The sequence below is a fragment of the Drosophila eugracilis genome, unplaced genomic scaffold (assembly GCF_018153835.1).
Source record: "Drosophila eugracilis isolate 14026-0451.02 unplaced genomic scaffold, ASM1815383v1 contig_90, whole genome shotgun sequence".
Lineage (NCBI taxonomy): Eukaryota > Metazoa > Arthropoda > Insecta > Diptera > Drosophilidae > Drosophila > Drosophila eugracilis.
In genome coordinates, this window is record NW_024573812.1 from 6,267,223 (window position 1) to 6,292,769 (window position 25,547).

At 45.2% G+C, this 25,547-nt stretch overlaps 1 protein-coding gene across 3 annotated transcripts in view; it reads right to left on the reverse strand.

Annotated features, from left to right (window-relative positions):
* The window catches only part of LOC108112848 (protocadherin-like wing polarity protein stan), a 50,108-nt gene that overhangs the window by 1,621 nt on the left and 22,940 nt on the right, over nucleotides 1-25,547 (reverse strand). The window contains exons 3-6 of one of the 3 annotated variants that reach the window (XM_017223164.2): nucleotides 11,563-13,273; nucleotides 4,154-11,465; nucleotides 2,216-4,090; nucleotides 1,234-1,240 (exon numbers count right to left, since the gene is read on the reverse strand). In XM_017223164.2, coding sequence (XP_017078653.1) covers nucleotides 1,234-1,240; nucleotides 2,216-4,090; nucleotides 4,154-11,465; nucleotides 11,563-13,084 — 10,716 coding nt within the window. In that variant the 5' untranslated portion in view covers nucleotides 13,085-13,273. Of the gene's footprint in view, nucleotides 1-1,233; nucleotides 1,241-1,276; nucleotides 1,599-2,215; nucleotides 4,091-4,153; nucleotides 11,466-11,562; nucleotides 13,274-25,547 lie in introns of those variants that run through there. The other 2 variants (XM_017223163.2, XM_017223162.2) reach the window with 2 other exon arrangements.

Sequence of the window (25,547 nt, forward strand, 5' to 3'; positions counted from 1 at the left end):
AGGCAAAAACATAATTTATGCAACTAAATTATCAAAGTGAAAAAATAATCATAAATTTTACGTGTTAGTGTGTGTCAGTGCGTTGGTATTTCAGGTACTTTGTGTTTTTGTGAGAGGTGTTTAAATGTGGTTAAGTTTATTTGGCCAGAACCCAGTTAATTTGACAAAAGTTATTTAAGTGTTAATGGACTTTGGGGGTTTTTCGGTTAAATCATAAACATTATTGGGCGCCAATGTTATTGGGTCAATTGTTTTTCACTCATATTTATATGAAAATGGGTTGGTAGTTAATTTTGATGCGATCAATCCGAATTCGACCTTGAGACTTGAGAGTAAAATCGATTTTTATTAATCTCTCTACATCTTAAGGCGGGATTCCGATTTAGCTCACCACAAGTTATAGAATTACCTACTATCTTTCAGTTTATATAATATTAAATAAAAGCTAATTATGTATAATAACTAAAGGGGACTTTGTTTTAAGGCAATATTTGACTTTGATTTGGTTATTGACTCTTTTGCTAGTTAATTTCGTCACTCTGATTGCATTTATTGAGTAGCTTTTAGTTGGGCAACTTTATTTTTAACTAAGACTAACTGGGGGCTAACTAAGATTGTCCTTTTTACTCATTATACCATATCGTTAGCGACCAGGGATACTGTTGCCTCTGTTGCCTGCGATGCAGCCAAATAATGTCGAACTGTGGAGATGTTCAGGTTCAGATGTTTGTTTATAAAGTCTGTTTTTGTAGAGGGTGTACGATTGTGTGTGAGTGGGTGTGGGAATGGCGGGGCATGATGGATTGATGTATACATTTGTTAGATGGGAATTAATAAATGTCATAAATGCGTAAATTCAATATTACACGTTCCAATTAAATGCAGCACGAAATTCGAACATTCGGATTACAAATTAGAAAGTGAGAAATTCAACTGATTTGATTAATCAAACTAATGAACAAACAAACATTCAGAGGGCGGCAACGGGGGCCAAACGAAACAAAAAATCAATATTTTATATTTACATTCAATTTAAAATGGTCAAATCAAATTAAAACGGGTGCATTTTGGAATTAGTTAAAGAGCTCCAATTCGACAAAATCGGATCGAATCACTTTTATGCACACTCGAGCTACGGAAACTGAACAGAAAAAGTAACCAAAGACGATGATGAAAAGTGGAAAATGGGAAATGTGATGTGCGATTTGAAAATGCATTTTACTTGTGGTTTACCTCTGAGCTGTAGTTGTTGTTGTTGTTGTAGTAGTAGTAGTAGTTGGAGTTGGAGTTGTAGTTGTGTGGTTGTTGTTGATGTTGTTTGATTTGGTTGGGTTTTTGGGTGTTGGATGGATGGAACACGAGCCGCCATAGCATTTTGCATTACGTTGAATTTCATTTTGCAGTTGGATTTCATTTTTTTATCGTTTATAATTGTGTGTTTGCGGTATGCGTATATGTGTGTGTGTGTGTGTGTGTCAGTGTGTTTAGGTTTAGTTTTCAAAGAGCAAAAGAGAGAGAAAGAGTGAAAGCACGATATTGGAGAGAATAGAAGTGAAAGATAGTCAAATTAGATTTGCTTCAAACGTTCCCAGGACCAGCTGAAAGGATATGGACATGTACACGTATAGAAAGATGTATATGAATGTGGGCAAGAGTGTGTTTGTGTAAGCGTGCATGTGAGTGAGTGTGAGTGTGTGTATGTAAAAGAGTTTGTACCATATTCATTTGCATTGTTTTCAGTTTTCATTGTTGTGGGAAAAAGTTGAATGGTACAAAAGGGTTTATGTCATTGTAGTTGTTGATTCGAATGCCATAAAGAAAAGAGAATCAGAAACAAAGGACCACAGATTAATTGCTGGAATCAAAAATAGAGAACGAACAGGAGTTCTCGAACCAAAACTAATCATCTAGGCCAACAGAAAAACTGAAAATCAACAGACAGGATGGGCTGCACATGGAGTACAAGAAGCATTAACCGGCCACCAGGACCACAACGAAACTGAAACCAAAACCAAAACCTATGCCGAAGCCAACAAAAGCAGGCATGTCACAGAAATCTCCCAAAACCGAATGTTAAACATGGTGCCAGAGCTAGATCTTAGAAATTTGTCAGATGTTTTGACCACTAATCTATGGGTAAACGGATACCAGAGACCTGAGACTTCTGTGACAGCCTAGGTGGGGAAATCTTTCTGATTCTTTTTCGGGAACTCACTCAGTATCCGTGATGCTGGTCAGTGGCCCCAGCGGCTGCATGGGTGCCACCATAGTGGATGGCGGTGATGAGGCTCTGGAACTGTGTCGGGAACCTCCGTTCATGGGGTGCCGTCCTATTAAGCCCGGATTGTTCACATCGTTAACAAGACCCATGCTAGGTGGCTGCATCAGCTGAGATCCGTGAAGCGAAGGCGGTTGCGTGTGGCTAAGCTTTCTGGCGGGCAGGTGGTCCTCCTCGGCGGTGTAGGGAAAGTGATAGCCATTCTTATCCGAACCCTCGGACAGTCTATCCTGCAAATGGTGTTGCTGATGCTGTTGCTGCTGCTGCTGCTGCTGCTGTTGCTGGTGGTAATCATTTTTCAGCAGCGAGTGTACTGAGTGCAGGGAATCCGTTGCATACGTCGGCTGCCTCTTAAGGCTATAGTGACCGTCTCTGGACCCATAGATATCCGGTGTAATGCGATCTTTGGATAGGTAAGGTGACTCTGATTTGGCACCCAAGTAGCCACTTCCCAGTGTTCGCTGCTTGTCGTATATATTGTCACTCAAATACGCCGCATCCGGGTGGAAACTTCTCATATGACCAATAGTCTGAGAGCCACTTCCTCCACCGGGATAATCCTTTTCGCTGCCATAGTGACTGGGTGGCTTGTAGGAGCCATACTTATCCGGATACTCTCCCCTCCGCCCGTACAGACTGTCCTCATAGCCATCTCGGGCATCTCGAATATTTTCCAGGATCGAGGGTGGCATATTTATCTTATTATGGTGCTGCTGCAGGTAACTGGTATCTGTAAGATCTGGATTGGGCAGGGGATTAGGCGAGATGGTCATCTTAGCCTGACCATGAACATGTTCATTATCGGATCCCGTGTCCTGAGACCATCGTCCAATATTCGGAGGCGATTGGAGATACGCATCTGGCAGCTGACTGGACCAACGGGGTGCATAAACTGGTTTACTGACGCTCGGGAAGAGCTGAGGACTCTGCACGACATTCAGTTCTGGCGGAGTGGTGGCTTGAACGTGCTCTGTGATGTTGGGCAGATAGGCGGGTGTTGAACTTACAGCTGTGCTGCGATGTGTTCCAGATGATCGCGCTGTGCGAGATTCGTCATCATCGCTGGAGTGACTACTGGCTAGTTCCAGGGATCTTCCGTCTGTTTCGGAACCAGAATCTGAATCTTTTCTCTGTCTACGCGATGGCTTCTCCTCACCACCTCTGCTCCTTCCGGTTGTGGAGGATTCGAAGCCTCTTAAGAAACTGGGAGCATCGCTGGCTGAATTGTAATTTGACGTCGATGTGGAGGTCTGTCTCAGCTGTCCATCGCTATATGGACTCGAACTTGTCTTGGCAGTACTTCTCGAGGTAGTACTACTAGCGCTTATGCCAATATTCCGTCTGGTAGTGGTGTCATATCCACCTGCCAGGAAGTTATTTGGTCTTGCGGCTCCATTTACGTTATGAGAGCTATTGCTGACCACCATGGAGGAATCCAAAAGGGGCACTTTGCGGCCCATGCAGCGCAGGCAGGTGCGTTGGAGGTTCTCCCTGACCCGCTTGTTAATGATGCAATATCCAATTAGGCAGAAGAGAGCATGTAGGAGCACAACGCCAGAGAGCAATAGGCTCAGCAGTTGGGAGTGCTCCGAAGCGGCGAGCACTGCCAGGACCCACATGACACCCATCAAAGGAAGCGACACCACTGACAGCCAGAGAAGAGTTCGTAAGTTACCAAATCCGAGGACATGATCCTTTAGGGTAAACGCGGCCTTCACGGAGACGAACAGGATGAGCAGGTTCACCACCGACATGCCCGCAATTGGACCCACCAGCCACCACACCACGGGCTCGTAGACAGACAGCCAGCAGCTGAAAAAGGGATGTTAAATATAAATTAAAAATCTTTTAATATTAGGGATAAAGAATACTCACAATAAGCTATTGCCATACTCATGAGCCCGAACTCCCACAGAGAGTCCAACGACGATGGCTGGAGCGCCATAGCCCATGGCAAAGTAGAATCCCATGGGTCCGTGGTTGATGTCCCGCATCTCGGTAAGCATCCTGTACAGATGGACGCAGTCCACCGTTGTCCAAGCAAAAGCAGCCAACCAGAAGTAGTGAAGGCAGATGGCCGTCAGTTTGCAGGGGAATTCGCTCTCCAAAAGCTGCCGACGCGATTGCATTCCCACGAAGAAAAGAAGCTCGGCGCAGAAGACACAAAGTACGATGTTCTGGTGAATGGTATTTGAGTTTGTCTGTTGACCACGTAGAAGGGCCAAAGCCAGCAATACTCCCAACAGCAAAGGAAGTGAGACCAGAAAGGCAGAGTACGAGGTAATCTGCACTAAGAGTGAAGGTTCCGGGATATCCTCCGGATCAATTACATCCACAATAACCGCATAGCTAGAAATATGGGTGCAGCTGCAGTTCACCAGGATCACTTGCTGTGCTGCCGGATTGAAATCTCCGTCGAAGTCGGGAATCTCCGTTTGGCAACCCAATCGGGTCCACTGATTGGTGAAAGAGTTCCAGCGGACGCACTGTGGGTTAGAGCGAGGTCCAAAACGGGCGGAATCCACATCTAGCCACATCTGTAGTTTTATGGGTTGAGCCAGATGAGGTGAACCCAAGGATCGATAGACCACTTGTTCCGATTGTTCCATTTGTTCTGATGGATATGTGACCTCTATCTGTCTCTTGACCAAACGGCGATCTCTGTAAACCGCTTCGTTCTCACCCTTTGGCTGCTCAGCACTTCCTGTGGAGCTAACACCTTCATAATTCGGATTGAGCACCTCAGGAGAATCTGGAGAAATGATTTCCTCCCCGGAGTTGCCATGGAACTCAATGTCATCAAGGTTCAGGCGAATGTGTGGCTCCCTCTCGTCGCCATCTTCGTTACTTGAAGCCTCCAGTTGTTCTCCAGATGAAACCGGCGGTGGAATTTCATGGGCTGTTATCCGAATATCCTCAATCTGTTGTTCACTACTGCTAGTGGGTGCTTTTGGTACATCGAACACCTCAACAAACTGTTGCTCAGTACTTCCTGATGAAGACGTTGAAGATGAAGAGATCTTCCTAGATGGGATCTCCATTCTTTGGGTTTCCTGTTCTTTTTCCATTGATGGTACAAGAATCTGGAGGGAGAGAATAGGTGTAGCCAATTCCACATCCACTCCCCAACGACGGGTTATGGTCTCATCATAAAGATCGGGCAGCAGCTGACCCACATCTTTGTACTGCGCATACGCCACAATCGCTCTGTGGTCATGACTACCTCTTCGTCCACTCATTGATACCTCATTGCTTTCCGGGGGAGTAATTCCGAGCATCTCCAGTGGAACCAGCACCTTGGTGTGCTGATCAAACTTTCGGCGATCCAAGATGTAATTGTTGTACTTAGGGAAACTAATCACTGGTCGCTGGCGGGCTGAATGCTGCAAGAAGCCACTGGTATCAGGCAGCACCACACTCTCCGTAGTAAAGGCATTTGGCTTGAGGTACTTGCTCCGGTGGTATTCACTCAGCTGCTCCGGCTCATAGCCAAATAGAGATTCCGTGGTGACTATATCCAAGCCCAGAGCCATGTTGGGTTGTACGATTTCAAAAGGACTGGTGTAAGTGTCGTGCTGCGAGCGAGCTAGGACCACAAGGTACTTGTTAAAGGCATCAACCAGATCGTCCGGTCCTCTCTGAATAAGTTCCGTGGCCCTTCGCCATTCCGACTCGTATTTTCGATCTAAAATAACACTGGCTGCATCCACCAAGTTCTTGATGAAGTACTTATCTTGACTGTGGGATAAATTCAGACCGCTCTGCATGAGTTCGTAGTTAATCAGCTCTTGTAAAAGACCCTCTGTTACCAAAAGATCTGCGCCGTATAGACGATCATGGGTGAACTTCAGTTCATCTGACAGATAGTCCATCTCGAGTTCATGCGACCAGACATTTCCGCCATTGCTCAGCAGGAAAGATGATTCCATTTTGTAGCGTCTATTAGGGCGTCCAATACCTGGGGTCTTCGGATCCTTGCTGGCACCCCTTCTATCCACCGTCTCACAAGATTTCCTGAGTTGCTCTGCCATTTTGATGGCCACAAAAGAGTTAAGCTCCAGTTCGAGTTTCTCCAATTGGGATAGCTGGCGTCGCAGCTCAACAAATGGCTCCGAGGTGCAGTTGTACATGTCTGGAGTGTTCCAACTTCCAGATTGAGCATCGCAGCTGCGTTGCCCTTTTCCCCGAGCTGGCGCAGGACATCCCTCTATGGCCACTCCGCCTAGAGGAGTACGCGGCCACCAGACCCCACCGGCAAAGGATCGCGGACAGGCATCGTAGACCACTTCGCAGCCACTGAGGGTAACCTCTGCATAGGGATTTGAGCAGGAGTCACATCTCCGCCCAATCACTCCCTCTCGGCACTCGCATTGTCCTGTCAGCGGGTTGCAGGCTCCACTAAAGCTTCCGATGGAGTAGCAATCGCAGGAGAGGCAGGCGGTCTCGTTTGGCGGTTGGTAATGATTCGTTTTGCAGTAGCACTGGCCAGTAGTTTTGTTGCAGTCTGGGTGGTACCCTTGGGCCAAATCGCATCTACATGGGCCGCATACACGCTCTCCCCACCACCCTCCGGGACATGGTTGTTGAAGTTCCCTTTCACAGTAATCCCCATGTCGGGAACTGCTGTTGCATTCGCATCCGTAACCACGGGATAAAGTAGTGTTTGCCCTGCAGACTCCAGAGGCACAGGGTCTCACCGTACAGATAGGAGAACAGTCTGCTCCCACGAATCCTGAGTCACACTCACAGGTGGCCAGATCCCAAGTGCTTTCGCAAGAGGAATGATTGGGGCAATGATCTGGACATTGGGCACGTGATTCGCAGCCGTCTTCCACGTTCTCCCGAATAGTTGGTCGTGATAGAACCGATTGACCTGCACCAATACGCACATCTTGGATGCAACCCTCAAAGGGAGAGGCTTCAGGAACTGATCCAATGCTGCCATCTGGGCTACCCATCACTATCTTACCCACATACAAGCCTTGAACCTTTTGTGACATGGGCACTGAACCAGAACGTTGTCCGTAGTCCACAGAGAAGTGGATTTCTGAGCCCTGCTGCCAGCGAATTTCCACTCTATGCCACTCACCATCTGAGAGAAAGGCTCCTGCCAAATACATGGGTTCTCCATCGAAGATATAGTACAGTACACCTTGCCTCAAGCAAACCGCCGCTGAACTATTCTGTCCTATTTGAATTTGGATGAGGAAAGCCTCTTTCTGGCGCGTTCGTAGTGAGAAGGAAGTGGTCCATGGCAGTTGAATAGGTCGCAGGAGTGGATTGAAGCTGAGACTTCCATCTCCGGAGAAGCGCCAAGGAGCAGGTATGTTATCCTGGCAGCTATTTCCCGCATATCCTTCGGGACATTCACAGGAATACGTTCCCCATCCTTCATGGCAGGTGCCACCATTGAAACAGGGCTCAGATTGACACAGAGGAGCCTTTTGAGGGCAACCTGCCAAAGTTCCATTATCTGCCACATATGAGTTGAGATCAATAAATCGATCATCGATACGAAGATCCGAGATACATCCAACAAAATCACGATTAGCCACTGGAAAGTGGGCTGGAATGCGAGGAAGTCCACCCACTTGCAAGGGTCCTGTGAGATCCAAGAAACGATGACAAGTCTCCGTGAGCAACGAACATCTTTTGTCCAATTTCAAAGTAGTACGATTAGCGCAGTTCCACCTATCACCCAATTGTCCCGAAAGAGCAATGGCTGTGTCACAATTATCCAGCACCAAGGTGACACTGCGGTTTAGATACACTACCTCCACCTGGTGCCATTTTCCATCGGATACCTTAGCCTCTTGGATCACCGATACCCTTTCACTATGATCTCCTAAAGAGAAGGAGAAGCTCACATGTCCTTCATGGATCTCTAAAGCAACGAAGTCGTGTAACTCATTGTATCTTCCGTTGTAGAGGAGCAATCCATTCTCCTGAACGGTGGCAAAGCGGAGCTTAAGATTAAAGCGATGCCTTTGTTTCAGACTTTCAAAGGTCAGGAAGGAGTTGCGTCCAAAGGCACGGGCTCGTAACTCACAGGTTGATGTATAAGGAGGGGGTTGGGAGCTTGGATAATTGCTTAGGCAGGACAGTCCACCCTCGCATGTATCGGAAGGGCAAGATCGGAGCTGACCCACTCCAGTTTCACAATTCAGTCCCGTATGAGTAGTTGGGCAAACGCAGGTGTAGCCACCTTCGCGCCTTACACAGGTTCCTCCATTCTGGCAGGGATCCGAATAGCAGAGATCCACCTCTGTGTCGCAAAGGTAGTGCTCCTTGCTGCCTGTAAAGCCTTCTGGACAGGAGCAGGCGAAGGTATTTACTGGATAAATAGGCCTGAAGAGCACTGTATCGCTGTGAATGAACTCAGAGGCATTGCCGAACTTTAGGACAGTAAGGCACTCTTCGAAATTCAGGCAGGGTTCACGAACGCAGAGATTGTCATCGAATGGTAGGACCTCCACAGTGGCCAAGCGGGCCAGGATGGCTCTATTCAAGTAGACTCGCTCTTGAAGATACTGCGGTGTGTAGAATTCCTCATGGGAAACATCCGGTCGGCGTGCTGAGAAGCTGACGTTTAATATCCGTGAACTAACATCAGTATCATCTTGAATGCTAAACACAAATATGTGCTCCTTGGGACAGGGAATTATTGCAGCCAATCCATCCAAGAAAAAGTTGAGCAGAGGTGATAGGAAAGCCTCCTCTGTCATCTCATTCAATCGCACAGTTACCGAGTTAAAGAGCATGTCCTCGGTGATCAGACGTACCGAAAGCTGCATGATGGCCTTGGCCTCGTTGATTCCATCCGATACAGATACCTCCATGGTGGCGAACTTGGGTACATTGGTGTTCAGCTGGGGACTAAGAACCAATCCTCCCGAGCTGCTGTTGAGGCGTAGTAGGTTGGCATTGTTACCCGACAGTATCCTGTAATGTAGCTTATCGCTGACATCCGCATCAAAGGCTGGTATTCTTCCGATCTCGCCACTGGGGAAGTGATCGCGGAAATTATTGAATATCACCTGGAAGTCCCGTAATACTGGAGCATTATCATTTACATCCGTGACTAAGATTTCGATATGGGCATCGTTACGCAGTGGAGGACTGGCTGCCCTAACTACCAACTCGAACCGCTTTCGTGTTGATTCATAGTCCAGTTCCGTCATGGTGAGCAGTTGGGCGCGCTCAGAACCAGGTCGAGTTACCAAAGAGAAAGCATTGGAGTCATCACCACCGATAATCGAGTAGTGTACCACTGCATTGACACCTTCGTCGGGATCGTGGGCGTGAATCTCACCCACTACAGAGCCCACCGGCGAGTTTTCCGGCACATAGAGTGTGATTTTGTCTGAAGCGAAAGTTGGTGGTGAATCATTAACATCCTCTAATCGGATCTGAACCTCAACGGTACTGGAAAGTGGGGGTGAGCCCTTGTCTAGGGCAATAGCGGTCAAATGAAAGACAGCTACACTTTCTCTGTCCAATCCCTTATTGGTTCGAATAGTTCCCGAAGTGGGATCGATCACAAAGGACCCGTCCTCTACGTCGCGGTCACTCAACAGGTATTTGATGCGCCCATTAAGCCCCACATCTGGATCACTGGCTGCCACTTGGATCACTGAAGTTCCCACAAGGGCATCCTCCAAAATAGAAGCCTGGTACAGCGGACTCTTAAAAGCAGGTGCATTATCATTTACATCGGTCACTCCTATTTCCACATCGGTTGTGTCACTCAAAGAAGGATTACCTCCATCCTTGGCGGTCACGGTAAGTAGGTATCCACTGGTAGTCTCTCGATCCAAAGGGGCGTTTGTTACAATGGCACCTGTCTGGGGATTGATCGAAAATGGATCCGGACTACCCAAGCCGTTGATGCTCTCTTCATTCAGGGAGTAAGTGATCTGTGCATTAACTCCTACATCACTATCGGTGGCGGATACCACGAGGACCGTAGTACCCACAGGGGCATCTTCAAACACCGAAGCGCTATAGGGTGCATTCTCGAAGATGGGGGCAAAGTTATTGGCATCCGTAATGTTGATATGGACGGTGGCAGTATCAGAACGACCACCTGAATCGGTGGCTGCCACTGTGAGCAGGAAACGCTTCTCCTGTTTGTAATCCAGCGACTGGGCGATGGTAATCAGACCTCGACCATTTTGAGAGGTGATCGCAAACCGTCCTCTTGTGTTCCCCGTAGTAATCTCGTAGTGCAAGCGGGAATCTTCATCGGGATCGGTGGCTGTCACTGTCGTAACTGGAGTTCCCGGTGGTTGATCTTCCCCAACGTTTGCCTCGTAGTACTTTGGATTAAAAGCGGGATCGTTGTCGTTGACATCCTGCACGGTGATCACCACTGAGGAACTTGCGGATTTGGGGGGCACACCTCCATCTTTGGCTACCACCTGGAAGGCAAAACGTCCTTGCTCTTCGCGATCCAGTGGCTTAATGGTCTGAACCCAACCAGTTCGAGGATCCACTGCCAGGGGAAAGTTGTCATCCCTCTCTGAAATACTGTATGTAATCTCTGCATTGGCTCCTTCATCGGAGTCGTAGGCCTGCACCCTTATGATGTTGTAGCCCACAGGGACATTCTCGAGTACGCTCTCCTGGAACTGTGAGGTATAGAACCTCGGAGCATTGTCATTCGCATCGATAACGTTCACTAGGAGCTGGGTTGTATTACTCCTTGAGGGACTACCTCCATCCTGGGCGCGAATTACAAGTCTATAACTGCGTACACTTTCGTAGTCCAGTGGCTTCACCAGACTCACATCACCGGACATTGAGTCGATGGAGAACTGTGACTGCGTATTCCCTCCAATTATTGCATATCGTATAGCGGCATTATTGCCTTGATCCGCGTCCGTTGCCCGGATGTGAGCCACCGTGTTATCTTCAGTACCTCCCCACTGGTCTTCAGGAACTTGGACCGTGTACGTCCTTTCACTGAACTGCGGATAATTGTCGTTGTCATCGAGGACTTTCACCTGTACGCTAGCAGTGGCTGTCCGTCTTTCACTCTGTGCTGAAGCCATGTCCGCAGCTGTTACTAACAGGTGGTAGCTATCCGATGTCTCCCGATCCAGGCTACTCCTCGTCGAGATCACACCTGAGCGGGAGTCGATCCGGAAGATAGGCATCTCTTGATCCTGAGCCAATCCCGCGCCATCTAACGATAAACAAGAATAACAAAATAGATTTAGTATAATAATAATATATGAGATTATATTCAAATGATATTTGCTTTGGTCAGCTTATCAACTCACCAGTCACTGCCTCTATTCCATATTCGATTTCTGCATTTTTGCCAATATCCTGATCGGTAGCTCGTAATGTAATAACCGTCGACCCCACAGTGGCTCCTTCTCGGATACTCGCCTCGAACTGTTCCGCTTCAAAGGAGGGACTATGATCATTGCAGTCCAGAACGTTCACCTGCAACGTCGTCGTACCGGATCGCGGTGGAAAACTGTCATCTGTGGCCACCACTCGAAAGTAATGCACATCCATCAGCTCACGGTCCAGGCTGGCAGAGGTAGTGACGACGCCAGTTCTTGAATCCACTTTGAATAGCGACTGGGAGCGGGAGTCCAGCAGAGAGACCATGGAATAAACCACAGGAGAATCTTCGGGATCTCGTGCCCGTACAGTAGTCACTGCAGAACCAGCCGGTTGCTCTTCCAACACGGAGGCCACATAAAGAGCTTGCTCAAAGTAAGGTGATTGATTGCGCAATTCCCTTCGCACTCTCTTGGCAATATCCGTGTCATTAAACTCCTGGTGGTGGTACACGATTTTTAGCCGGTGGTCTGAATCTACGATATCACGTCGATCACACCGGATGTTGAAAGTAATGCTCACTTTCCACATGGACTCTGCGATGCAGACATCCCTGCTGGCCACAAGATCTCTGCTCTGGTGCTCGATGGCGAAACGCTCATCGTTCACATCCAGGAAACTCACTTTACAGTGCTGGCATACAGATCGGGGCAAGAAGGCATTCAAGCTGTTGATGAACTGTGAACGCCGCAAGCAGATCTGGTTCCACTTATCCGTGGTGTGAATGGCATAAGAGGCATATGTTTCCGAGATCCACTGTTTGGCATCGGAAATCCGGCGATGCAGGGCGGGTTGCAGATGCAGCGGATCCGGTGATCCCACGGCTCTTCTTTTTCGATTCAATATCCTGTGTCTCATCTCATTGTCGAAACTATCTCCGAAGATAAGATCTCCAGCTCGGAATTCCGTACTATTACGACGGAAATCCTCCTCCAACTGGTTGCCATTTAGTTGGATTATCTCCTGGGTGGATCGCCTTCTTCTACGTTTCGAATAACCCGTATTGTCCTCCTCTTCGTAGTGATGGTGGTGCAGTTCCTGCTCTATTCTTCTATCTTCATTGCAACTGTGTCCGGAGACAAAGATCCTTACAGGCAGGCTATAATAATCTATGCTACGCAGTCGATTTGAAGTGGAGTCCACATAGAAGGTGAATAGATTTGGATAGTAGATGCCATCGCATTTGAGGGCCTTCTTCAGCTGAATCTGACCATCCTTGTGGCTAACGGAGACCAGATGGTGTACAAAGTTAGCCGATTTGTGGGCATTGATCTTGTAATGCCGCTCCGAACCCAATTTATAGACGGAGGCGTTGAAGATTACAGTGCCTGGAGGAGTGTCCTCGTGCACGATAATCAGGTAGCTCTTGATGAGCGATGATTGCAGCAGGACCACAAGGAGCACAAGAAGCAGGCCCAGGGGCCTTCGAGGAAACTCCCTCGTCTGCATGGCTCAACCACGTGGCCTGATTTTGGTCGTTGTGTTTGTGTGTGTGTTACGGTCTCTCTCCGTATGTGCTTGGGTGTGCCGAGTGTGTGTATGTGTGTGGGTGTGGTGCGGGAACCAACAAACCACAGTGCAATTAATGTTCCTATTCAATTATCATCGGTGGGCGGTTGTGTGGGCGTGGCCATCTGTCTGCAAAAGGGAAAGAAAATTCATAGAGTCAGTAAGGTCAGGGGGAAGATAATTGCATTTGCTCTTAAAAGTAGGCAATGTTTTTGGGGTGCGACATTCGCTTGTAAAATTATATCAACGAAAAGTGTTGGATTAAAGTGATTTTCTTTCACTTTAAATTTTATTTTATAAAAAGTATAATCTTCATGTTTAAATCTTTTAAAAAATCATTAACGCATACTTGCTAACTGGCAATTACATTCGGTTCTTCCTCTTAAACTCTTAATATTCATAATTCTCCCTAAAATGAATTCCAGGAAATATGTATGTAAGGTAGCTGCTGTTTTGGCATTTTTAATGCTGCCTTTGACTTAATTAAAAACTCTTCACAAAAAGCTCTCTCAAATTTCCCAGGCAGCTCCAAAACAGCGGGTAACATTTTTAATTTCATTTTCCTGCGCCACGACGACTAGCTAATATATATCTAGATAAAATGAAATTTAATCTTTTTTCAGGATTCTTTGCCGCTTTGTTTGGCCAACAATTTTTTGCCAGCCCCTTTTGACATTTCTGGGAAATGAAGTATACAGCTTAATCAGACAACGTGGTGGAAAATGGCGACATCGACGGTTGCGGAGCGGCAAGTGCAGCCAACAAAATGCCACAATGTGACACTGTCCAAAGCTCGGATGACCGTTACCCGATGGCCATTCGGTCGGTGGAGTTGAAAATTTAATGAAATTCGATTTGATGTCCCTCTAATGGCCATTTGGCAAGCGTTTTGGGTTCGTTAATTAACTAAAGCCAGTCGAAAACGTACGGACTGGCGCTCATACCATACCCAAAATTGCGATTTGGTCCGACTTAGTCCACTCAGGTGGAAAAGGGGGCGAAGGTCAGGTCGTCGTGTCGAATTCCATTTCGAATTCAAGTTGCAACTAAACTGTTTGTTCATTGTGTTGCTCATTTCGGTGCAGATAATTCGCACGTTCGCCCCATGAAGGACACGTCGTGCCGAAAATCCCTATTTCTGGTCCTGTCTGGCATTGCGTATACGCAGTGTGGGATAGCACACCTGCATTGCATGGCAAAGTGTCCTGGTCCTGTTTAAGGATATCAAGTGGACTGACATATGTTAGACTCTTATCTGGGGGAATATGAAACGATTTGGATTTTTGGACAATTTTCAAATTATTGAACTTCAGATCCTGACGTTCTGTTTTTATTTCAGCTTTTGGGATTTAAACTGCAAAGGCTTTCAGTATAAATCAGTATTTTAATATTTCCAAAATACTTTATTCGGCTTTTAACCTTTTAGTTTAGCTACTCTTATTAAATGAGTAAAAGAGTAAAATTTAATTTTATATTCCTTTTCCACAGCTTTAAGAGGCTTTGAGTTATTACCCCTGGTACTCAAAAAGGCCATTATAAAAATGTGTTCTCAAATGAAGTGTAGACAGGTTATAATGCTCGTAGGGCGAGAGCTCAAACTCCCAAGGAGCCGTAACTTATGTTTCTAGGTTGGGTTCCTGTGTGTTTTTATTATTGTTTTCTTTTTTTTTTTGTGTTTTTTGGAGAACTTCCCTAGACTGCAGTTGCGTGTGTCGGTAGTCGCTTGTCGCCGTGTTAATTGCAGTGTTAAAATGTTTAATTAAAATTTCAGCTTGGCCGCGCTCGCCGTAGACGTGCGCCAGACCCAGGCCCAGACTTTATTATTGTTATTGTTTTTCCAGGCGGCTGAGAGAGCACACACTGGCACACCCGCTTTCCACCGCCTATCCACATTTTCCACCTGGCCACCGGGGGCAGACGCTTTTCATGGTTCGTCAAGCTTAAAACAGGCAGCGTAGAGCGCCTGGCAGCAAACATGAAATTATTAAATTTTCACACGTTGCCTCGCATAAAACAATTGAAAAACGAAAGGCAAAACCGAAACACCAGGTGCTTTTTGCATAGTTTTCCACCAACTAATTAATAAATTTTTCGGAGACTGCAGCAGTTGCAGTTCTGTGAAGTTCGGTAGCTAATTAAGAATGCGTCACTGTGTCGGCTGGCAATTACAAGTTGCCATTTTGTTTTATTGCCACCTCTGCCTGCCATCAGGCAAATCGTAATTCAAAGTTATGACGCGATATATATGTGTTTTGAGCGCCATATGTGTGGCTTCGCCGGTGGGGAAATTGTCAAAAATATTGTTGCGGGGATACTGGGTGGGTGGTAAAGGCCGGAAAAGGAAGCCAGGCAAATATTTCCCACGTGTAACGAACACCGTCAACAACGGCGAAACGGGAAATGGGAAATGGGAATGTGACTGTCCATGGCGAGAAAGGGTTGGCCATAAACACTCGCGTTTTACGGGACATCCAGCCGCCCCACCAAAGAGCCCTGGCAGCTGGGAAACTTTTTAAGTAGCACAATCCTGGGAAGGTGTACCTGAAATATTATCCAGCCCCAAAGTTCTCGCATTCTCCGGATTCCTTTTCAGCTACGTCTTGGCCGTTCACAAAAGGGGAAAATGTAAACAGAGATGGGGGAGTTGTTAAAATATAAAAAATAAACAGAGAAAGGGAACATGAAACGTGTCAACTTTAAGCTTGATGGAAATTTATCACGACCCGCCTCCCTGCGGCTTTTCTGAGGGGCGTGGCTAGCTCCTCAACGTCTCCTAATGAGCATCTCAAAGAAGGAGCTGATTTTAGTGATTTTTTGCTCTGTTTTTTTGCTCAGCTAGCAAGAACGTAGAAAATTTCGTTAAAGGCTAATGAAAATTGATCAACATTATGTAAAAGTGGGGAAGGAATATTGTTTCCCCTACAGAAAGGACCTTAATTGAATTTCATCTAAGGCTTGGCTGAGTGATTTCCCTTTTGGGGCAAATTAATATTATTGCTTGTTTTGTTTTAATGAAGTGGCAAATATCCAAGGGACTCACTGTCTGCCGTCTGTGAATTTACCATAAATTCGTGGCCAGGATAAGGCGGTCGCGTGCCAGGCAGACATTAGCCAATTCGAGGACACGAAGTGCAATAAAATTCATTGTCTGCCAGGATACGAGACAGCAGCTTGCGTGCCGGAAATGCGCTTGTCTCCGGTCTAGACGTTCCTTGGTTAGCAAAACTAAATGAAAATGTGAGGAAAACGAGCTAAACTAAGGAAAATAATATATAAATATAATACACCTGGCGAGACGTGTGAGCGGTAAACTGCATTAAGGCCACATTAGTTGGCCCACACGACGTATACGTAATTTGAAAAGTCTGTGGAATGGAATTCTCAAGGGAAGGAGGGTTCTGAGGCTGAATATTTTAAATGCCAAATACCAGACGAAGCTCTTAGCCCCGAGTGAAAGTGTTTTTCTTTTCGGATGGCGGGAAATTAATTTCCACTCACCCGGGCACCAATTAAATTTGTACGAGGGAAAAGCATTTGCAATGGTCTTTGTTAGTAAAATGCAAAATGCAATCGAGGACGACAAAAGGAAGCAGCCATTGCAGCGGAAGCGGGACAAAAAGTTTCCACAACAACAGGAACATGGCATACGAACAACAGTACACATACAAACACACCCACACACACACACACACACATTCATTAAAATAAGGGGAAAGCGGAGAAAGCAATGCCGAAAGAATCGAAAGAAGAAAAGTTCCCTTTGTTGCTGCTGATGCTGTTGCACTCATTCTTCGCTGAAGGCAGAAAAGCAACAAGCAGCAACAAATGCAAACTGCCAGCAAACCTCTGACCGAAAAGCCATCCCCTAAAATCCCACCCACAGGACCCACCAACAACTATAATACAGAATCACCACCATCCAACCCACCTCCCCAAACACAAGCAAACATGCGAGAGAGAGAACAGAGCAAAGCAATGCAATTGAGCTTAAACGATAACATTGTCCAAAGCAATGCATATGGAAAACTGCGGAAAAAGGAGCAACGAATAATGTGTATTGTGTGTTAGTGCACTAGAAAAATTTTCAAGTTGATGCTTGGGTGATTGTCATTAACAGAATTTTTCTTTAAAAAGTATAAATATTACTTTAGAACTTAAATTATAAATTATAATTTCATAATTAATACTTTTCATTACTCGAACTGCATTCTGAACCTTACGAATAAATTTCAATTTTTCCCCACAATTTTATTTAAGTGTCCTCAGACCTAGGAAAAGAGAAAACTTGACTTGCAACATGGCGTACAAATTAAAAGTGTGCCAGCGGCGAAACAAGTAGTACAGGAAGTGCAGCAGCTGAACAGGAGGAACCTCCGGTACTTGCTGTGGCCCGGCTAAGGATTTAGATTTAGAAGGAACACTGAGAATTCCGTAGGACTCGCATTTAAATGCAAATCAGAGTTCCCGCCGCCACCGGCGATCTGCTCGCGCTCCATTAGCGCGTATCGCAAGAAGGAGATTTATGTCGAAATGCCAAGTATTCTGGCGGGAAAGGCAACAGAACAGCGGTAGCAGCAGCAGCAGCAGCAGCAGCCACTTGACATTTCCACTTAATTGTGGAACTAAGCTAAGCCAAGTTTTCCCAGCTCGACACAAAATCAATGGCGGATTCGCTCGAGTTGCCTTCCTTCCTTCCGGAATTGCTTAATTAATGGGAGAAGAATCGCTGAATTAGTGCAAAACTTCTCTAACTGGAGCTTCGAAATCTATTTGAGAAATTCGGGAAAGTTTCGAAGGGCTCTTAATTTATCCAAAAAATGAGTAGCAGCAGCTGCAGCTACAGCCTTAAGGATGAGCTTTAAGAGTTCCTCCATAATTCAGTTGAACTCCAACTTCCTCAGATCGATTGCCCACTTGGCCAGCAGGGGAAGTTTTAAGTAGATGTCAACGCGGCAAAAGGCTGTCGTCTGTCCAGGATGACCCAGGACATCCTCTCCTCGCATTAATTGCACAATCCGTAGGACAAACAGTGGAGTGGGGTTAACAGGAATGGAAGGAGCCACGGGCAGCCGGAGCCGCATCCGCCAAAAGGAAACAAAGGATGACAAACGAAATGCGTAAATAAAATGAGGGCATGAATAAGTGAGGCAGCCCTAGGCAGTGGGCTAAAATGGGATTTCGCAGGATTCAGTTGCACAACCGCATATATCCTTGTGCATACGGGTCGAGGTAGAGATCTAAGTGCGTTGCAGTTAGCAGTTTAACTTTTGCCGTCAAGTTAATTCAAATGCAGAGCGAACACTTAGGGAAAATCTCATGATAAATGTGGGCAAATGTTCGGTGGGGTTGCTTGGGCTGATGGGTGGGTCGGTGGCAGTTGACAAGCTTTTACTTCACTCTCTTTTGCGGATTTTCCTTTGTGGCATTGTCATCGTGCTCGTTGCTTTTGCCTTCGCCGCTGTTGTGCTGCACTGCTTGCAATTAAGTTTGTGTGTTGTGGCTCACACATATCGCTCACAGCGCAAAAGCCACAAACGAATGTGCACTCAGAGAAATATTACACTTGCATATTAATGGATTATCCTTTAATTAAAAAGTCTTTGAAGTTGGAGAAAGTCATTGAAAGTATAAAAAGTACAACAGTAGAAGTGTTTCTCTATACAGAATGCCATAAACTCCATCAGCACTACACACTTTTTCTAGGACACCTAATTTTATGCACCCCCCCAACGGTAATTTCTTTAAGTGCACCAAGGGGTAAGTGGGGATAAGCGGAGGCAACATATGGCAGCGCTTAATCAGAAAAACAATGGCTGCCATTGGCGCTACTTCTTCCGGAAATGTGCTGCCACTATACGAGCTTCCTGGCAGCTCAAGCTTTTAGCACATTCAGTCAAGTCCATCCATTCATTCGCTGGGAGACTACCATAGTGAAGGCTCCTAGCCTAGCCTAGGATATCATGTGTCTTTCGCTGGTACGGAGCCTCCAACAATGACAAGCAGCCGGAGGTTCCGAAACGAATCGTCGGCAGTCGAGCGCAAATCCCATTGAATTTATTTTTATAGTTGTTGTAAAGTTGATTATGTTAATGCGATTTAATTCGCATTGGAGTCGCAGTTTTATGGGGAATTTATGCAGTCCTGCCTATGAAATATTGCCTGTGATTTATCCTCCCGACGAAGCGAGGCGATTTAAGTAAATTGAAAAAGGGTCCCCCGACAGGGGATAATGGATAATCCTGTCAAATGGGTGGGAAAGTAAAAAGTAGAAAGTAGAGTGCCGCTGTCAATGAATCGGATCAGATCATTCCGATGCACATGCACAGTGGGTGGGATTTAGTTAGAACGAAGAAGGGGTAGAGTAGGGACTCAGGATTCACGATTCAGGATTCACCCATCAGCTATCAACTCTGCTAATGACTAAGACAAACAAGTAGCGGCAAAGCACTAAATGCGATTCCAGCTACCGTAACAGGATATATAGCCAAGGGAAGACAAGGGACTGACTCACAGGAGGCCAAAGACAAAGGAGACGGGTGATGTGATACTGGATGATACGACGATACGCAGCAGCAAAGTGGGTCAGAGTCAGAGTCAGAGCCAGAGTAGAGACAATGGCTGGGCATTATCAATATGTAATGACTTCTGCCATCTACCAGCATCACACCGGGCGTATGAGCAATCTGCACCTAATCCATTAATCAAAGACTCTGTGCCAGATCCAGTTTGCTCACCACCTTCCAGGCGAATTACAGCAATTGAAGTTGTTTGTATGTTGGAGGTAAAAAGGGGGCTTTGATGGTGCCATTACCATTATTCAATTGCTAGCCAAAGACAACGCCTAATTAGCAGCAATGACAAATAATTTGCCGGCAAGCAAACAAACATCAACAGATGCCATGGACACAGAGAGTGTCCAGTTGTAATTAGCCCACGGCCAGGCTCAAATCATTTCCATTTCCATTTCGATTGTTGACTGCGATTAAAACAAACGAACTAACCAAAACAGTTTGTGTTTGTGCGAGTGCAACATTTGGCAACTCACATCATGGACAAACAAATCCATGGCCAAAAGGCTTCTTGTTGTTTTTACTGCGGCAATTTACAAAAGTTCAGACCGGAAAATTATGTTGTGCAAGACATTTGAATCAGAGAGCGAAGGAGGGCGGGGCCAACCACAAGTAAATCAAGGAAAGTTTACTTTGCCAAATATCAAATACACATACGTCTTGTATGTTATCTCATTTTAAATGGGATTTGAACTCTGTCGGAATCGGTTTTTGTATGATTTGCGTAAGTGAATACTTTGGCTTGGCTTTGATGAGATTTTCACTAGGCAAACATTTGCAAATGTATTCCCTGCTGTTAAGTTGCAGTTTGTAAATATGGTTTGTTTATGTCATGATGTGAATATTAATTTTGATACTCAATCAAATGTAAGTTAATAAGATTTTACCACATATAAGCGGTTGCAGTTCGTTCTTCTTTGGTTGGAATATTAAGGATATATTAAAGTAGAAACATTTATGATATAAAAGCTTGACTTTTGACATCAAACATAATATTTTGCTTAAACAGCAAAGCCATTAAGTACATATGTCAGTGAATGTATTAAGAACTAGCATACCCTCTCATGAAATGTATTCAAATGGGTATCTGAAGAGATAGACTTGATTACGCAAAAAGTCGTAAGCATAAATAAACACACAGTTGGCATATGAATTGCCGAGCAACAAAGATAGCAAAAGTCCACATTATCCCAACTTTGTACATGCAGCCCAGTCGGTCCATAGAGTTTCTAGGGTTCGTATCTGTATCTCTGCGAGCACTGGAAGTTACAACTTGTGGTGCACACTTTTGTGCGTATGTATGGTGGAGAAGCAGCAGCAGCAGCATCAGCGGCAGAGCCCCTTCAGGCATTATTAATGCGAGTGGCTGCCACTTGAAGTCCTTTACATGAGGAGCGGAGTGCCAGAGAGCTTCTCAGTATCCTTTTTCCAGCCGGCTGTTGACTGGCGGAGCGGTAAGTTTGGCCTGGTAATCAGCATCGACAGTTGGCCAAAAAAGTTTTGTCAAGAAGTCTCGAGTTGCCGGTGATAACTGCGGGCAACCCCGAGGTGCAGGATAATCCGAGTGTCTTTAATTTAGCCGCATTCAACGAGCACAGCATTAAGTGCTGCATTCGGGATTTAAGGGATAGGGGCCTAGGGGATAAACAACAACAGCAACAGAAAGGGAAAAGGGATAAAGAATGCAGCCTGCCTACGGGATGCTGGTGGAGCTACAATGAAATGGATTTTTATTGTTCCACCGCGTCGACAAACAAATTGGAAAAGTAAATAAAACAAAGGCAGAGGCAGCAGCAGAGGCAGTGGGCAACAGGCGAACAGGACGAAGGACGAAGGACGAAGGAGATGCTGGAATGGAAGGTGTTGTCGTCGACGGGCACAAAGGACATAATGAATACGCTTAACTTTTAAGTCACGCTGTGCGAGATAACTTGGTGTGGAATAATGGCGCGAATAACGATGCTGACAAACAACAACAACTGGCACAACAAGGACAATGGGACCACAGGGCGGATGGTTTTTCCATAAAGCAGCCACAGTTGCCACACTCTGTACCATTTCCCCTCCCTTAACATCATCCCACCCCCAAATCTGTGTGGGCTGGCATTAATGTAAATGAGACTCATTGAAATGTCAATATGACTTTCAATGCTTCAATGGGGCATGCTCTCAAACCAGACTGCGCAATTAAACCTCGTAGTGATGGCGTTATCCACGTAACCATCCTACCACCTCCCACCCATTCCAATTTCCAACCCGCTACGCTCATGGCCGAAAAAGCGCGAAGAGCTGCGCCTTAAATCAATTGGCAAACATCAGGATAGCGGAAGGGGGTCAAAGTAGATGTGGGAAGGGAGGGGCCAAAGTGGGAGGTGGGCCAACTAAGAGTGGCCAAAAACTCATTAAACCGTTACGCGCAACTGCAGCGAATGAGTCATCGGCAAATACTTCCTAACAAGCAAATACACATTCCCCGTAAAACAGAAAGGTCACAGTAAGCTATCAATATGGGTGACAAAATGGGAATATCGGGAAATTAATTTAAAGTATTTTCCCTTTGAAATGTTATTATTTTTGGCTTTCCATATTAAAAGCTTAACTTTTTGCTAAAAACTCTAATAAAAACAAATCATTTTGTAGGTAACCCTCTATTATTAGTTTAATCTTTTTTTTTTTTTTGCCCCAAGGGTCAAAGCAAATATTCATTCTTGTATACAGAGGTTAGAGTTTTGCATTTTATTCGCCAACTTTTTCATTAGATTTTTGTGTGCTAAAAAAAGAAATAAATAGATTGCTGTGCAGAAACTTTGATAGCCAGACAGAGGATTCCGGTAAATTGGTTTTCCCCCCTCACAAATGTTCACTGTACACGGACATATCACTCTTCCACTCAGCTCTCCCTCTCTCTCTCCCTCTCTATATATATATATGATAGTTAAGCTTCCTGCCGGGTAGTTTTCGTCGTTCCCTAAAATTCTCTCCCCCCCATGCCGTAAAACTTTTGTCGATCTGTTCTTGGGAAACTGTCAACCATGCCAAAAATTTTCACGAATTTGTTAGCAAATGCAATCATTTTGTTACGTGGTTTTATTACAGTGGTTGGGTTGCTCTGATGCCGTACCTCTGGTTCATCGCAGCGATGCAAAGCCAATAACATGAAAATGCTCGTTTATAGATGCCCATGTGCCTCATGTGCCCCATGCTGTGTGCTATGCTCTGCTCTGCTCCATGCAACGGGGCGTATACGTAACCGTGTGCAAATATTGTCTCAATTTGGTGCTGTACTACTACTACTACAACTCCTGCCACACTTGGCTTGCCTTCGTCGAAGGGCAAATAGAGTTGGGAGTCGGGTTGAGTGAGTCGAGTTCCGCCCAGATGCAGATGCAGATGCAAATGCAGATTCGGATGAAGGGTGGATGGGTATGTGTATATGTATATATATGTGTGTGTCTGTGTGTGTGGGAAATAAACAATTTGTATGCGAATTTTGCCTTTGCCATGGGAGAGAGAGAAGAGGAGCCCATGAATATGAAAATATTCAGCTTCTCTTTGCCAGCTTGTAACCCTTCACCAGCTCCATACCTTCTGCATAAGCAAACAGTGAGGAAATTGAAAGCAAAATATGATGATGTTCGATTGGCAGATTTCGTCTGTATATGAGTGTGAGTGTGCCGGCTATATATATATACATATAGACTGAATTAGAATCAGAAACAGAATCAAAATCAGAAGGCACTAAACTATTCCCGTGCAGTTCAGTGGATCCAGAGGTGCACCCCCTTGAATTTTGTGGCAGTTTCAAATATTTGGCTTAGCCAGCTGGCCGAAATTAAAGGCTCATGCAAATGTCCTTATGCGCTTCAGTAAGCTTTGCATTTGTCTAAGCCGATTCCAGGGGCACTGCACCGTGAACCGAAACAGACGAGCGATAACAAAGCCAGGAGCTGGAATATGGTTACTATCCATAATGGCACACGGCGAAAACAGGATCGTAAAGAGGTGAGTTTTTAACAGTTTTGGAAGTGAAGAGTTTGGATTGATAACTAACAGTTTATGTTTTGGTTTTCTGTAATGATAGATTTATTTGTTCCTAACTTTAACTTCTATATTTTGACAGTTTTCCAAAAACATACATTGCTGATTTTAAATTAAACGAACAAATATTCATTGCTGTTTCACAGTTTAACCCAGTGATATTTGTTTATTGCTGTATTCATTTGGCTACATTGTAGAAAAACCAAATTTACCCACAGGTAACAGCAAGTTATGCATTTATGTTTTTGTGTCAATATTGTTTCATTCAAAAGTTTGTCGGTACTTTGTCAATGAAAACATTTTTGCATTTAAATTTGTGTTGATCAAAAGGGGGCTCTCTTTTGGATTTCCATTTAAATGCTGACCCAACGGAGCTTAAGCTGGCAAAGGATTATCAAAAAACGAAATGAAATTGAAGTGTATAATAGATGTAATTTTTTCTCTTTGCTCCTCGTTCAGGACATCCTGATGTTGATTATAATTGCAAAAAATAACTCCGGCAAACATGGCCAACAATATACGAAAATCGCATTTAATTAATGCACGAACATTGCCGACGACATCAGTGGGGTAACTCTTTTGTGCTGGGAGAATAAACTTCAGACATAACTCCAGGCAATATCAGGGGAACGTGGATGAGTAGAAGGAGGATGAGGAGTAGGAGAATTGCGGACTCCAGGAGGACTTGTTGAAGAGCTGTCAAAGTGCTGCGGGACAAAATGGCTGCCGCTGTCTGCATTTGTATTAATGGCAGCCATGCAAGGATGCAGATTTCAGATTCAGGATTGGAAGAGAGGCTGGTGGTAGCAGGTACTCGTGCAAAGGTGCAGTTATTTGACTGCCTTTGGCAGTTTCAAGTGCACGGGCATGTGTGCATAAACGAGACTTTCCTCCTCCTCATCCTCCTTCACCACCGCCGGATTGAGCTCCTCGAAATCCCCAAGCTTTTCCTGTGGTGGCATCTATGCATTCAGAAAATCAGAGTGGAAAACGTGGGCCAAGCGTGCTTGCATTTATTTTGCAATTACTCTGCTCAAGCGTGGGGCCTTCAACTTTTCCTTAGCAAAACTCAAATATAATTCCGTCTAATCAACACTTTAAGTGAACTAAATTTATTATGAACCAGAGAAATGTTCGCCAGGCGAGCAAAGTGCCTGCTGCTTTGCTGACCAATTAGTAACGTCTCCAGGAGAAATGAGAGCACACCGAAAGGTTGTACGGTTGCAGAATCTCACTAAAGTCCCAAATAAAATAGGTTATTGTAGTTTTACACTTTTATAAATTGCACTCTCTAGTATCTAATTAGTATTTTAATTATAAATTTAATAGAAAATGTCTTCTTATGAAAAATGTAATACTAAATTTCACAGCTGGTTAATTTTTAATCCAACTTTTTCACAAAAGTTAATCTAGATACCTTCCCTGACTTATCTGTCTGTGTATGAAATTGAAAATGCAACCGAGCAGAACAGACGCTAAAATGTCAAGTAGGTCGGATGAAATTATAAATCAGGAGCAGTTCGTGTCCAGTTCAGCCAGGAAGGTCGCTGAGAACGCCTCCGAAAAAGAGCAGAGACGATGGCATTGATGAATTTCACCATGACAAGGCTGGGCAATTAGCCAGGTGAAAGTGGCTATAATTAGGCAACAGGGCCAGCAGTGTCCGTGACCAGGCAGAAAAACCCCGGCAACGAATACCTAATGAGCCAGCATCTCCGTTCCCAAAAGGTGCAAACAAAGTCAGCAAAGCCAGCCAAAGTGGCAAGTAGCAATGTGCAGTCGGAACGGAAAAGTCA